The 16,446-nt window shown below is 35.5% G+C and overlaps 1 protein-coding gene across 2 annotated transcripts; it reads right to left on the reverse strand.

Moving 5' to 3' along the window:
- Positions 1 to 11,330: 11,330 nt before the first annotated feature.
- Positions 11,331 to 15,909, reverse strand: LOC116030463 (transcriptional activator TAF-1-like). 2 transcript variants are annotated; one of them, XM_031272716.1, is made up of 13 exons: positions 15,684 to 15,909; positions 14,352 to 14,447; positions 14,123 to 14,167; positions 13,936 to 14,031; positions 13,691 to 13,771; positions 13,490 to 13,546; positions 13,176 to 13,336; positions 12,985 to 13,027; positions 12,830 to 12,878; positions 12,398 to 12,639; positions 12,189 to 12,266; positions 11,967 to 12,092; positions 11,331 to 11,876 (listed from the first exon to the last, which is right to left on the reverse strand). In XM_031272716.1, the coding sequence occupies exons 2-13, from the start codon at positions 14,409 to 14,411 to the stop codon at positions 11,643 to 11,645; spliced, it is 1,272 nt and encodes a 423-aa protein (XP_031128576.1). In that variant the 5' UTR covers positions 14,412 to 14,447; positions 15,684 to 15,909; the 3' UTR covers positions 11,331 to 11,642. The 2 variants fall into 2 exon arrangements, with proteins under 2 accessions (XP_031128576.1, XP_031128577.1); XM_031272717.1 differs by having other exon boundaries at positions 14,352 to 14,459.
- Between the last annotated feature and the right edge of the window lie 537 nt (positions 15,910 to 16,446).

Consider the following 16,446-nt stretch of genomic DNA (forward strand, 5'->3'; position numbering starts at 1 on the left):
GGTTGTTTTGTTTTGAAGAAAAGAAAGTTGTTTGATGGTAGAAAAGAACAGAAAGATTGAAAGAAAAGAAAAGAAAAAAAGATGAATAAAAGTGCAAATGGTTCATGTTGCTAGAAAATTTGTGTCAAACCCCACTGTTTTAGAGTGTTCTTATGTTCTCAATTGTAGTTTGCTCCATTGTCCATACTTGTAGTATCTCTTCTAGATTAAGTTGTGAATAGGTGTGAAATTCTCTCCTTTGTTCATTTTTCCATACCCCTTCTTTGTTAGCCACTCACCCTTAGCCCCATTACAAGCCGAATAAAGACCTACTTGATCTTAGCATGCAGTTTTAGAGTTGATCTATGGGAGTATGAAGGGCAAGTCTATGGGATCTCATCTTAAGCCAACTTCTGCATAATCTCAACTAAGTACATGTGCATACAGGGTCCTAATCTACCTTAATTCTAGTGCCCGGTTATTGGCCTGAGAGGGGAACCCACTTGTGATTCTGAGATGATTCTTGAAGCAGGTTAGGTTGTATGAGATGGTTGGTGGTATGTTTGGTTGTGCAGGGAGGAAGTGTGATCAGTTTCATTGCTTGGAAAGTGGATTGTCCTTGGTAATTGCTTGAGGACAAGCAAAAGTTCTAGTGTGGAGAGTTGATATCTACTATTTTGTACAATAATTCACCCCTTATTTTAGTTATTTTAATGCTTATTTTCTTTATTCTAATGAAATTGAGAATTGTTTGTGTGTTATATTATCCCAAGAGTTGAATTATCCACAAGGAGCAGCAAATGAAGAATTTTGGAGCAGTTTGGACAAGTTTTGGAAGAAAAGGAGATTACCAAGAAGAATAGGAAATAAGAATAAGAATTGGAAAAGAATTAGAAGTTTCCTAATGGGCCAAGGCCCATCTATCTCCTATATATTCTACATATTCTCTACAAGTTAAGGAGGTCCCCTTACAGAGTTCGGAACCCTAGCTTTTAGTTTATATTTCCCCAGCATAGTTTAGACTAGTTTTACATTAGATTATTTTATTTCAAGCTTGGAATCTTGGATTGAAGTTGGATTTGTTATTTATCATTTCGTGCCATAACACCAATCCTCAGCGGAACGACATTACACCCTTTTTACACTCATCATCTGTGCTCATCAACAACTACTTTACGTTTAGCACACTCTCTAATGGCTAAGAACTTAATGTCGGTATGCTTGCTTCGACTCCCACTTTTGTCATTCTTAGCCATGCAGACAGCAATTGAGTTGTCACAGTAGACTTTCAACTTTTGTCATTCTTAGCCATGGAGACAGCAGTTGAGTTGTCACAGTAGACTTTCAATGGCTTAGATATAGAATCCACAATTCAAAGCCGTCGCCCACTAACATGGAGATTCCAGCTGCCAGTTGCTACCATCGATGATGGAGATGGGTTTAACAAATAAGAAGAAGGAAGAGGAAATGGTGAAGAGTGAAAAGCGGTGAGAGAGAGAGAAATTCTCGGTTGGGAGGTAGAGATAAAATTTCGAGAGAGAGAGAGATGCAAAAATCTCCAGATTCCCTCCCCTTTCTGCGTGTTCAATCCCCAACTTTTGTCTTCACTTCCTTTGTCTCCTTGACAATGGAGACGAAGACCACAAAAGTCTTCATCTCCGGCCATGAACGAAGACGTACGTCCGGAGATGATTAATTTTTGTTAATTAATTATTTTAATCAAAATTATTTTAAAAAAATATTTTTAAAATTGGTAACCACCACGTCAGTACACTTCCAGGTAAACATGTCATTTTGGATTGAATTGCATGAGTTTGTGTAGTTTAGGGATCCAATTGTATTTTTTTTAGTGTTCGATGGTCTAATTGCAGTTTGGTGTGCAATTCAGTGGTCTATTTGGCCCTTATTCCTAAAGTATGCAATCTATCAAACCAAGCAATTACACTAACATTTTTAAAATTTCTATTAGAACGCTACTATTATTGGTTCTCAATGTTAAGCAGTAGTATTTTGTGTATTGTTTTAGTTTATTTTAGTTATATTTATGCTCCTTTAGACTAGGACTTTTGTGTTATTTTCTCTTCCTTGTACAGTATATATACCTGTACATTTGTATGCATATATACAGATTGTTTTCACATCTTATATGGTATGAAGAGCCTCTTCATACTCCTACGAGTTCTCATGCTTTTTTTTCCCTTTGATCCAATGGCCATCATAGAAACCACCCCTATCATCCAATTGTCTGCCACTACTCACTTTCCCATTCGGCTTACTGCCATCAACTTTCCGGTATGGCGCCGTAAAGTTCATTCTACACTCATTCTATTTTTTCTAACAACAGGGGTGAATATATAAAACTGCTTCCGATGCTTAATTCCTTTGGAATTTCACACTTCACATCACCACCACATACCCCGCAACATAATGGCATTGTCGAACGACGTCATCGCAATGTTGTTGAAACGACATTGTCTTTGTTACATGCAGCATCTCTTTCAAAATATTTCTGGTCATATGCAGTCCAAGCAGTAGTTTATCTCATAAATAGGCTTCCCACACCTATTCTTGGAAATAAATCTCCATTTGAGTATCTATACCAAAAGCATCCAAACTATGAGCGGTTGAAATGCTTCGGTTGTCTTTGTTTTCCTTGGTTGAGGCCCTACATGAAAACTAAGTTACAACCCAAATCAATTCCGTGTGTATCCCTAGGATATTCTACTTCACAGTCTGCCTATAAATGTTGGGATCCGGAATCAAATCGGGTATATATTTCACGGCATGTCAGGTTTGTTGAAACAATATTTCCTTCGGTTACTTCTACCCGTTCTACGCAAAAATATGATGTTGTGGATAATAACGCGTCATATTCCTCCATTCCTAACAATTCTAGTTTACTTCCACCTCTACAATCTATTTCTTATAGGCCTGCTTCAGTAGATAATGTTTCCTCTGCCAACAACAATGCTCCATCTCTTCAACAAAATTTGTCAGTTTCTCCTTCTGAAAATTTAACTCCATCAGATGATGTGCCTTCTTCAAACAATAATATATTAGCGCAATCTCTTCCACAAAACGGGTCAGCTTCCTCTTCTGAAAATACAAAATCACTAAATTTTAATCATGATGCTTCTTTTCAGGAACCCACACATCAAACAATATTAAATTCCAATCACTCTACTTCATCCTTAGAACCAACTTGTCATTCATCTGACAATTCTGCGTCTAGCTCTAATCCCATTCCAGCCTCTGTTTCGGGTCAACCTCCGCACTTAACCCGTCCAAAACGTACCCGTAAGCCTAACCCCAAATATTACAGTGACAAATACAAAAACCACACCACTGTTCATCCATTGCCCAGCTCTCTTGAACATTCTACTATTGCTCAGGCCTTGAAGGATCCCCTATGGCGTGAAGCTATGGACAATGAATATGTTGCATTGCAGAAGAATGAAACTTGGGTTCTTGTGCCAAACACTGGTCAGCAAGCTATAGGCTGTAAATGGGTTTTTCTTGTCAAACGAAAATCAGATGGTGCGGTTGAACGCTATAAGGCACGATTAGTGGCTAAAGGTTTTTTGCAAGAACCTGGGCGTGACTACTTTAAAACCTTTAGTCCGATAATGAAGCCTGTTACAATCCGTGTAGTTCTCACCATTGCGTTAAGTCATCGGTGGCCTATTCGTCAATTAGACGTGAATAATGTGTTTTTGCATGGTACACTTCATGAAGCTGTCTATATGGAACAACCTCCAGGGTATCGAGATGCTCAGTTTCCTTCTTATATTTGCAAGTTACAAAAGGCGTTTTATGGACTTAAACAGGCCCCTCGTGCCTAGTATTTAGAATTATGCAATTTCTTATTGGTGTTTGGCTTCAAGCGATCAAGGGCTGACGCATCTTTGTTTGTTTATGTGTCAAATGGTACTGTGGCTTATTTTCTAGTGTATGTCAATGATATAATTTTAACTGGTAACAGTACATCTTTTTTGGATAAGTTTGTTACCGTTTTAGCTCACGGGTTGATAAGCTCCCAAAACACCTAATATTTGAGTATAAATAAGGGTGTTTTATAGCATTTCTAGCATCCTTAAGTGATAATCTTGTGAGATTTTGTGCTTTAAATTCATTAACCACACGCCAAGCTATCTTTGGTATGAATTGAGACATTTCAGAGGTCCCGAGAGCTATTAGGAACGAAGAACGAGCGAAACGAGCAAACCAAGCAGGACAAGAGCCCCGAACCCGGAAAGGTGCATTCACGCGTGAAAGTCACGTGGCAGCTTTCCAGTAGCTGTCCACGCATGCCTTCACGCGTGAAGGTGGTGTGGACGGGACACTGCACGGAAATGTTTTTAGGGCGAAATTTCGGAGACTATTTAAGGCAACTTGATAGAATTTCAGAGAAAAAAGGAGGGGGAAGAAGTTCCGAATTTCCCAAGTTTTACTCTCCATTTTCTTCTTCATTTCTTAGTTTTTAGGATAGTTTAATCTTGCAATTTCACCTTGTAAATGAAGCCTTGAAGCTTGGATGAAGAACCTATTTCATTTACTAGGTGATTTCTATTTCAATCTCATCTATTTTTATTATCTTGTTCTTAGATTGAATTAGCTATTGATGTTGAAATCTTGATTATGTGTGGCTAGTTTGATCTAGGGTTTGGATTGTGTGAAGCTATGTTGCTAGCGTGATGATTTTATATCTTATTGTGGATTCAATTGCTTTATTGTTGGAAACTTCTATTCTTGTCTATTGATTGTTGTTTTGATGAGATCTTGTATGGATTTGGCCAATCTAAATGAGAGATTGAGCTCTTTACACTTTCATGGTTTTTATTAGAGTTGAGATTGAAGCTTTATGGCAATCATAGATCTTATGGAATTCACATTAAGAATAGTAGGAAAGTGTGTAGCTAAGGTGTTTGATAAAATGTCTCTTAGGACTTTGGTTGCTAAAAGGCACTCCTAAGTCTAAGATGTCCTAGTACACAGAGGTGGAAAAGGACTAAGAAGACAAACTCTTGAATAACCAACAGTATTAAATCGTTTTTCCACTACTTGAGACACACTAGGATGCAACATAGATGAACACGATCCAATCCCTTATTTTTATCTTTTATATCTTATTCCTTATTCCTTACATTCAAATTGCACTACCTTATGAACACTTGCACCTTTAAATCACCATTCACCGCATTCACTACCCATACTCAATGCATCACATGACTCAATTAATCGAGAGTATTAGCATTTGACACACCTCCACGTCCCTCCTTCGAGACCGACACTCGGGGAGTCACAGACTCTTCGTTTTATCATTTCACATACATCCACATTCCTAGACAACTCACCTCACACAAAACTGAACTACCAGAGGTATCCACGCCTATGTCTTCAGATATTATTCTTCAGGCCAATGACTCTAGGCATGCGATAGATGCAACAGACTATCGGCGCCTAATTGGTTTGTTACAATATCTATTGATTACTAGATCAAATGTGGCCTATGTGGTTAATAAATTGTCTCAGTACATGCATGCACCTAATGTTGTTCACTGGCAAGCTGCAAAACGAGTGCTTCGTTATCTAAAAAACACGTGTCATCATGGCTTATTCTTGAAATATGATTGTCCTATGGTGTTAACAGCTTTTTCAGATTCTGATTGGGGTAGTGTGAATGACAATGGTCGGTCCACTACTGCTTATGTAGTGTATCTTGGTACAAATATTATATCCTAGAAGTCTGCTCGTCAGAAGACGGTGTCAAGGTCCTCAATAGAAGCAGAGTATCGTGCCTTGGCTCATGCAGCAGCTGAGCTAATTTGGGTGCAGAGTCTCCTTCGAGAAATTGGTGTTAACTTATCTAAACCACCGAACTTGTATTATGATAATTTGGGGGCTACATATGTGTGTAAAAATTCAGTTTTTCACTCCCGGATGAAGCATATTGCCTTGGATTACTTCTTCGTTAGAGATATGGTGGCTAATGGTTCTCTCTCTGTGTCTCATGTCTCTTCTAATGAGAGAGTGGCTGATATGTTAACTAAGCCATTGGGTCGTATGTTGTTTCATCAGTTTAGGTCCAAGCTAAGATTGGTGTAACTGATGGTTCCTCCATCTTGCGGGGGCGTGTTAAGCAGTAGTATTCTGTGTATTGTTTTAGTCTATTTCAGTTATATTTATGCTCCTTTAGACTAGGACTCTTATGTTATATTCTCTTCCTTGTACAGTATATATACCTTTACATTTGTATGCATCTGTACAGATTGCTTTCACATCTTATACTCAACTTCTCTAATTGTTTAAGTTTTTAGGTAAATGTACTAAACATAACATATAATTTTTTTACATGCATGCTACTTTGAGTAGTGTATATAATAAAATTTAAAAAAAAAAAAAGTTAACTTCTCATTAGTTATATGTATATTTAAAAAAATTTATTTACCAAACAATTTTAAAAATCTTTGTTGACAAACACTGTACAGTTAAAATGGAGAGTAGAGAAGCTGTGGTTTTGGAGGGAGACATGAGACAACAACCCTCACATGACACAGACACCAATATAAGCAAGAAATACAATAATTCTGTGGATAAACATATGAACATACGTATGATTCAAACGTAGAAAACTCTCCATCTTCACCAACTATATATTCAATAAAAATTGCTTTGCTGTCTTCTTGAGAACTACGGCACGGCTCATTCATTCGTAACTGTCGTTTGCCCATAGGCTTCGTGGTTCGTCTAGAGCCTAACCAGCAATGCAAGTTGTTATAATATATAATACATTCTGCTAATCCCTCGGGTAACAATTTTGTCGAGAAAACTTTTTTCAAATTGTTAAGTATCACAAAAATAATAATTAATGTTGCATGTGAGATTCAATCAAACTGTGCAAATAATACTTCATATTTCTACGGAAGCCTGTCGGGACTGAGGTCGCTGCCTCTATTTTAGCTTTCTATATTCAAATTATTTGTGTCCAATTCTCCCCTCTAAAGTCGAAACTAGCTAGTCCTCATATATTAGTAATAGATCCGTAATGCAATCATTATTACATAGACCATAAATAAAAAATATATTTTTAATATATTAAAAATATATTATTTTTTTACATAAAGTACATTGAAAATACATTATTTAAATACTGAAAGTACATTATTTTATATATATTATCAAATGATATACATTTAGTACAAAAATAATATACTTTTAGTCTATTAAAAATGTAGCTTATATTTATGGTCTACACAGTTATGTGAACCATGGTTCACACAATAATTTGCCACCGTCATGATTCTCCCCTTATCTCTCCATTTTATGGGTCCAACTCTTCCATATTAGTTTATAATCTCCCATTTTATTTTGTCTCCAACTCTTTCCCCCTTTCTTCCTTTTCTTTAGGTCAAAGGGTCAATGAACCCTTAAAGTTTACATCAAAATTCAATTAGTCACCTAAATTTTTAAAAGGGTTAATTAAACTCTTTAACATGTCAAATTGAGGCATAAAGCCCTGTAACCGGTAAAGGGTTTAAAAGGGTCAATTAAACATGCAATGTCGAATTGGGTCAAATAAAAGGGACATTGCCTCAATTTGACATGTTAAAGTGATTAATTGACCTTTTAAAAGTTTAGGTGCTTGATTGACTTTTGTGGCATGTTTGGTTCATGGAATAGGTCAGGAATGGGTCCTTGGAATAGACCTATTCCATCGTTTGTTTTAAACATATTGTCATTGAAATAGCATTCCTAGGAATGAGCTATTACGTTTTGCAAAGAGAATAGCCATTCCTAGGGGGGCCCTTGGTATTAGCTATTCCCATGCTCTTGGGAATAGCTTTTATATTGCAAATACCAAAATACCCTTTGCAGTTTATTTAATATTTATGTTTAATAAATATAATGTAGTATATAAATGTATATATATAATTAATTATAATTTTATCTATCATTAAATATATATTTAAATAAATAAATTATATATATATATATAATACATATTTATATTAAATATTTATTAATTGAAGACAACTTAAATATAAATAAATATACATGTGTAATAAATTAATAAATATTTAATATAAATATGTATTATATGTGTGTGTTAAAAAGAGAGAACCACGAAATAGTGCGTTCTCCTGCCTCAAATGCATCTCCAAAAGAATTAAAAAAAAAAACAAAAAAAACAAAAAAAAAAGGTCAACATCATCCCGGCCTAGAGGTAGAATATAATATGTAGTTGTGGGGCAGCAAAGAATATTTAGTTGTATTTATATAGAGGAGTGAAGGATGTTAACCACACATTCAAACTCAAGAAAATCTAGGCGGTTAATCTCTCAACCTCACATGTATCTCTCTAACTAACTAACTAACTAACTAACTAACTAACTATATATATATATATATATATATATAATCATCATCATAATTATCATTATTATTATTAAAAATTCATTATTATTATTATTATTAAAAAATCATAATCATCATCATCATCATTATTATTATTATTATTATTATTATTATTATTATTATTATTATTATTATTATTATTATTATTATTATTATTATTATATAGGGGTATTTATGTCTTTAAAACCTATTCCATTTCTATTCTTTTAACCAACCAAACATTGGAATACAATTTCTATAGTCTATTCCTTCAGCGAACCAAACAATAGAATACAATTCATTTTCTATTCCTTACCTATTCCATTCCTTGTGGAATAGTATTCCTATTCCCCCCAAATTCATTCCGTGAACCAAACGTGCTGTTAATGTAAAGTTTATGGACCTATTTGATCGTTTTCCCTTTTCTTTATGGAATTATATGTCCTATTCTTTCTCACTCCTATACATTATATATTATTTTACTCACTTTTCTATAATTAATAATTTCAACTTTACAATTATAATTTCGATTTTAATTAAAAATAAATTTAAATAACCAAATAAAGAATTCTTTAAATTATAAAATATAATTTCATTAACTAATCAAAATATAATTTCATAAATTAAACTTTGTATTAAAAATCTGTGTAGGGAACAAATTAACATTCCGTAACATACAAAATTTTAAATAAAACAACAATTAAAACAATTAAAAATAAATTAAAATTGAAATATAAAAATAAAAGCAAAAATTATATATATATATATATATATATATATATATATATATATATATATATATATATATATATATATATGGTTTCCTGTTCGGTTGGCCTTCTTAGGTGCGGTTGTGCGCTGCGTAGTTTTCCTTCTTAAGGTGTGTGGTCTGTGTGCTTAAGGTGCGTCAGTGTTAAAACTTAAGGTGCGTCAACGTAAAGCTTTAGGTGCGTGGTTTTCCTTCTTAAGGTGCGTTGTTTTCCTTCTTAAAGTGCATGATTTGTATGCTTAAGGTGTGTCAGTTTTGAAACTTAAGGTGCACCATTTTAAAACTTTAGGTGTGTGGTTTGTGTTTTAAGGTATTTTGTTTGTGTGCTTAAGGTGCGTGATTTGTGTACTGAAGGTGCACCATTTAAAAATTGTAGGTGTGTAATTTGTATTCTTAAAGACGCTTTGTTTGTGTGCTTAAGGTGCATAGTTTGTGTACTTAAGGTGTGTCATTTTAATGCCTAAGGTGTGTAACTGCACAATCGCATGGGAAGCTATACCCGCACCTGAACCCTTCCCTATATATTATATATAAAGCAGAAGATGGGGAACAAGTCCCCCACCTTTAATTTGGGAGTGAATTGTGACACGCGAGCGTCATGCGCCACGCGGCCTGGAGATTTTTTTTTGAGTACTATTGCACCATTTAAAAACTCCGCTAGAAGTCTCTCTGAAGACTATCTATCCCCCCTCCTCGAGCCTTATTCTTCCCCTTTCTCTCTCTTTCTCCCCTTTATTTTTCCTTCACTGGAGATGCCCAAAGAGGAACTCCAATAGAGTTTTTTGTGAATTTTTTCAGCTTTTTAGCATTGTTAGAGGAAAGATAAGGAAGGAGAGAAAAGAAAAAAAAATATTATGGCAATCTCAATCGATAAAGTCTTTTTTGTTATTAATAATTTTTGTAAGGTCATCTAGGAGAAAGAAGAGAGAGAAAAAAAAAGTAAAAGAAATATTTTTTTCAAAAAAAAATGTCAATGTATGTACCCGCTCGGTTGGGCGCAACGGGCAGCATTGCACTTTGTGTTTGATTTTTATTTTTTTAGTAGACCCTACAAAAGACAAATTTGTAAGAGCTCCTTAATTCCTTGATTTTAGTTTTTTTTATAAGTGGACCCTACAAATAACATAAATTTGCAGGAGCTCCTCAATTCCTCTCTCATCTTCCCTCTTTCCTCCACCTCAACACTATTAATAATGTAAGCGCATGTGTGCTACATTACACGCACCAACCAACAGCATAAACCAACCCTTTTTTTTTTTTCTATTTCTTTCTTTTTTCCTTTTTTTTTCCCCTCTTTTCCCCTACCTTTTCCTTTTTTTTTTTTTTTTTTCCCCTACTCATCTATTATACTTGGCACTTAAATTGTTAAAAAAAAGAAAAAAAAAAAAAACTTGGATAGATCAGGTTGCTGTAAGCATACATATCTCTTCACTTCCATAAGACCTTGTAGTTAGTTTATATGAGAAAAAACACAGCTTCATAATCCAAAAAAGGGCAACAACTTGTAATTAAACTAAATCTAACACAATAATCTGTACAAAGTTAGAAAAGCCATAAATCTAACACAATAATCTATTTTGCTTTATGCTAGTTTGCTTTGTTGCTGTGTTTTGCAGATTGTATTTCCCTCTCGTTATTTTCACGAGTGTCTTCCTCTCGTTACTTTCACGAGTTTATTCATCTCGTTTATATTTACGAGGTAGTATGAAGCGTGATTTGATTAAAATGGTCATGGTGGTTGTGGAACTCATCTTGGGCAACCTAGACGACAATAGAAAAGAGCCCATTCTCAACCATGATTTGCAGAAGAAAATATTGTCAATGAGCCAAAATTTGGAGATGATCACCCAGGGAGTGTGCAAACTGTTCAACTAGCCTTGCCTATGTCCAGCCAGACTATATATGACTCTAACAGAGCAGCAAGTTCCTTTATGGGAAGCTTCCAATTTGTAATGCAGTCTATGAATCAAGTTTTCTGTAGCCTAGCTAGGGAAATTCTTGTTCCTATGTTTGACGGTAAGAAATGGTTAACCATTTCTTTGTGTTTTGCTGTAATTGTTCCCTATCTTTGATTAATATATTTACTATTATATTCAAAAAAAAAAAAAAAAAAGTTAGAAAAGCCATAATATTATCACACATGTACAGTACAGTAAAGACTCGCATTCAGTTGTGTGTTTCCAAGGAGTGAAGAAACGACAACCATTCCATTATATAGTTAATAGTCGTTGAGAGTACTTTATAGAACGTTGAATTTAGTAAATATACAGCTACTATCATGGCCCGGATGGCACTCTGAATAGCAGAGAAAAATCACATCTCAGTCTGCCAAGTGCTACATTACAGTATTACAAAAATCAGATTCCACGACTTTTAGTTTAGATCTTGTTCTACAGTTAGAAGTAATTCTGGGCTCATAAATTATGCCAAAATTACACCATCAATTGAAGCTTTTGACTGGAAATGGGCGACAACAAAAATCATAGGTTGCTTCATCATCTCATCCAGCTGCCACAGCATCAGTTCTAGGACTCCTGTCAGTGAGTTGGAGTTTCGTTCCAGAGGTATTATTCTCATACATTTCCTCTTCCTCATCGTTATTCCTATTTACAGAGCTGGAGTTGTCAACTCTTGCGAGAAGGTTGACGGTAGTTACTGGTTGGGGTCTCTTGTCAGCAATCTTACCTAAACTTAGCTCTTCCATCTTTCCTAATTTTTCATTTTTCAGTTTCTCCTGCAATTTCAACGGACAACCCCCATTCATCTTCTAAAATTCGATTAATAAAGATATCAGAGAAGAAGCAAAACAAACACGGGCACGTACCATTAGTGCAGCATTTTCGATCTTCAGCTTATCAGAACTTTCAGTTAGTTTATTTATCTCAGATTTAAGGGTCATATTCTCAGCAGTCAGTGATTGGACCCGCATGGCCAACTCTTCAGCCTCAGCCTTAAGAGAACGACATCAAAGCAAAGAATAAGGAGAAAGCTCACAGGCAACTCTGATCACAACTACTGCATTAACTGAGTTGTATTCAGCTCTTACCTGTTTCCTTAATCTTGATCTCCTAGCGGATTCCCTATTAGACTGTTTCCTTCTCTCACGCTTTAACTCACGCTCACTCTATATACAAAGATAGTATTGCAAAATCACAATCTCTACAAGGGACATAGAATGTGGTACCAAGTACTGAACATATATGTTACATCAAGTACATCACACACACTAGGTCCACTTGGCACAAGAGAGTGTACCTGTAACCAGGCATCATTTGGCATTTGCGGACCGAGTTGTGGAACATTGGTTGGACTGGCCTTCATATTTGCACCAGGACTTTTTATTTCAAGTCCAGTTGCCATGTTAGGGGAAAGCACAGATCCCATCACTTTTCCCGCTACAGTCTGAGGAGAAACAGCCATACCTATCACCTTCCCAGTAGCTCCACTGAGTTCCAAAGCAGGATTTGGATAGCTCCGGGTCGGTGTCTTCTCATCAGCTGTCAGAAAATTGAAGAACAAAGGTATCAAGGGAAAGGTTTACATATGCTGCAAAGTGTTAGAATCTAATCAATTATGAGAGGTGACAATATCCAAATGTAACAAATTAACAGTTTGGGAAATTTTGTATGCTTATTTCATAGGTTTTTTTTTGTCAATTATAATGGTAGTGAAAGGGATAACTCTTACAGTCAGTAGGAGTAGTCTCCCGGCTTCTCTTCTTATTGTTTTCGCCGGCCTAGATTATGAAGAGAAAGCAATATGATCATATGACACTTTCTTCATGCGCATATAAACAAGCACACATGCTCAAGGATTGGGAACCAGGGAATAAGGTTACTTACCCCAGCTGCATTACTTCCATCGCTGGATCCTTCAGTGTCCGCACTGTTTACAATGCATGATAACAGTTAGTTCAAAGTATTGTGGTTTGAGAGGCTTTACCAGAGAAAGGAAGAGTTTATTGCCAGAATTTGAAGTTCAGTGTAAATCACAGTTCTACTTGAAACTTCAATGCTGAAGTAAATGAACCAACCTCTGGGAATGTTCCTGGTCAGCTCCACCTTCACCATTGTCTGTGTTGCCATTTCTTGTTGACATTGCAAGCCCATCAAAGCCTTTCAGCTTGCGTATCAAACCTTGATCTGTATTCCCTGAAGACTTGCCAGATGTATCAGCACTTAAAGAAGCAACAGCCTACAAATGCCAAATAAGTACTGCACTTCAGTACTTGATGGTAAACCATCAATCCTTGATGTGATCACTAAAGCAAGCTTACTTCTGGTAACAGAAATAAAATAAAAAGTAAAAGGGAATTCATAAAGGCATATGTAAGTAATGTAATTTTACCATTGCTTCAGAAACTGCAGGAGATACTGTGACTCCATGACCTTGAGCATGTGAACCCTAAAATTATGCAGAAAAGAATCAGTTGAACAATCAACATGGTCCGTGGATGCATAATTGTCATGATACAGGCATCTTCAAACAAGGATGATGCTTATTATAAGATGCCATATTAAAAATAACAGTGAATAAATGCACACTTACAACAGGAACTCCAGGAGGTGCATAAACTCCGCCATGGGCATATACTGCGGCATATGGTGCCCCATAAGGTGGAATCATAGGCTGAAACAAATTACCAATTGGATTAACAGCCATCATTGTTTTTTTTCTCTATGTATTTTTTTTTCCATAAGAAAATTAATATGCTACAAAAAAAAAAAAAAAAAAAAAAAAAAAAAAAAAAAAAAAATAATAATAATAATAATAATTACCAATTGGTTTAGTACCTGTGGTGGTCCCCACATATATGGGTGAGGAGCATGACCAGGTGCAACAGTTGAGTTGAAATATGCAGGTGCAGTGACTCGGGGTCCATAATAGGCCTGATTATTATTCTTTCTTAAGTTGCTAATAACAATCACACTAAACAACAAAATGGTTGAAGTATATGACTGTATATGTTTAATCGTGTACCTGCATTGCTGCCCAATCAGGATACACATGAATATTGCCCAGTTCCTGTAAACAATTGAAATGGATTTTAAAATAATATGCAACTCAGTATATTAGGCATTCAAATATACATCAGTTAATTCAGATATTGACAAATCAATCTAGCTGTGATGCATCATGCATACAAGAAAAGTGTCAAATTAACAACAGTAGTTCAGACTATACATGTGATTTTCACAATTTAGCTTACCGGTGTGGGTGAAGATGACTTCTCAGGTTTACAAGATTTCCCTTCCTCGCTGCTTCCCATGGCTTATGGCCAACTGGATACTCCAGCAATTCAATGCTAAAGCAAAAACTTTGTTTTCTTGTCACCAGTCAAAATTATGCTAATGAACTTTTTAAAAACATTATCTAGTAATTACTAAAACAAACTGCTAGACTTCAAGCTGACAAATGTAGCAATAAATCAATATGAGCGTGCATTTTAGCAAGATTTGTTTAGGCATTGCAACAGGCTTGCCAATACAATGCAATGGAAAGTGCTGGTGGCCTAATAACTTTCAAGCCTATTGAGGCAGGGATATACCATGACAAAAACATAGGAAAAATAAAAATCAAACGCAGCAATATGTTGCTAAAACACAACAAACAAACAAACAAACAAAAACGCAAACTATGACACCCCTCCCTTGTATAAGACTTCAAACTATTGGTTATGGGGAGACATTTATTCAAAACTCATTGTCTAGGAAAACAAGACTTGTTATAGAATCTTACAAGTTTTGAAAATCCAATTAACATTTTCCTACAAACACTCCAGGAACATTACCTTGTCATATCTTTATCCTGTGACACATAAAATTCTTGCAATAACATCCTATTTCATGATCAGATCCAAGTAAGCTTCATTCAGTGTGCTTTAGAATGCTAAGTGGAATAGCCATTGCCAGCAAATGTTTCAGTGTGAAGTAGATCCTTAACAAAACTGTTGTCCATTAACCAGACAATACTCATATGTTTTCTTTGTTTAAGTTTCCATTTCCCAATTTGTACACCTACCCACGCAAGCATCAATGCACAAACATGCAATTTAAGATATTTTCTCTGGTTTAGAGAAATCTAAACATGCAGAATTAATCCAGAGGGGTAGAGACAAAACTGAATCGTGTCCGGGGTAAAAACAAGCAGCACCTTGGGGCATAATTGTCCAAATAGAGTTTCCACTCAAATCAAGTGAATAGAAACAAAGTATAACAGTAACAGTACTCTCAACCTAAAGATAACCTACAAGGAAAGGACAAAGTTATCCTCGTCTGATGCCTCGGAAACATAAAACTAGAAATCACACAAGAATCTAGAATCCCATATCATAAATTTATTGAAAAATAGTGCTATTAACTCAAAGTTACACCCTTGCTGATTCAAATCCTTAAACATTTCATCGTTTTAACTTCCTACCTTACTGTTGAACGCAGTCAAATTAGAAAATAAAACATCAATCAATTATGAGTAGTTTGAAACATGGAAACGAAATTGAAGTTGGAAAAAATATATATAATTTCTAGGAAATTCTACGTACCGTAAGCTTCGGGGAGAGAAAAGCTCCGGAAAATGTAAATTTTAAGCTAGTTATGTGAAAAGTTCGGCATTTTCTCTCTCTACTTTCTCTCTAAAAGGAGTCCAGAAAAGAGAGGAGAATGAAAGTGTGCTTTGAACTGGGCAGAGAGAGAGAGAGAGAGAGAGCAGAGAATGGAGAAAGAAAGTAGAGGGAGAGCGCCAAGGCAAAAATCCACGTCACTAAACACGTGTATACACTTGACAAAAGTCACGTATATGTAGGCGTAGGAGTATAGGGAGTAGTATACGGCGTATATGCACCGGCGGAGCGGTGAAGGTGGATGGCTGAGCTGGCGCATTCAAAGTTGCAGCTTGCTATTAACTGATCATCATTCGGGCTTGCCGTACACGTGGCGGATCTCCACTCTATCTACGCGTCCACCAGCTTCACAATTCTTATTGGCCAACTAATTCCACCACTCATGTGGCTGACGTGCTCATTTAACCTAATTCTTTTTTATTTCAAATGTGTTACCACTTTATCTTCGCTCTTTACTTTCAAAAAGTAAGTTTATATATTGATTAATACACAATAAGTTAAATAAATATAGTCCGCACAAACTTAGCATACTGATTCAGTAGGGACTAAGGTTCGAACCTTATAGCAACAATGTGAGAATTATTCTAAGTTTTTCTAATTCGTTTTTGGATAATTTTGTCATTGTCTTCGTCTTGCTTGTTCGCTTTTTTTTTTTTTTTTTTTTTTTTTTTTTTTTTTTTTTTTT

This window comes from Ipomoea triloba, chromosome 9, assembly GCF_003576645.1.
Source record: "Ipomoea triloba cultivar NCNSP0323 chromosome 9, ASM357664v1".
NCBI classification, from domain to species: domain Eukaryota; kingdom Viridiplantae; phylum Streptophyta; class Magnoliopsida; order Solanales; family Convolvulaceae; genus Ipomoea; species Ipomoea triloba.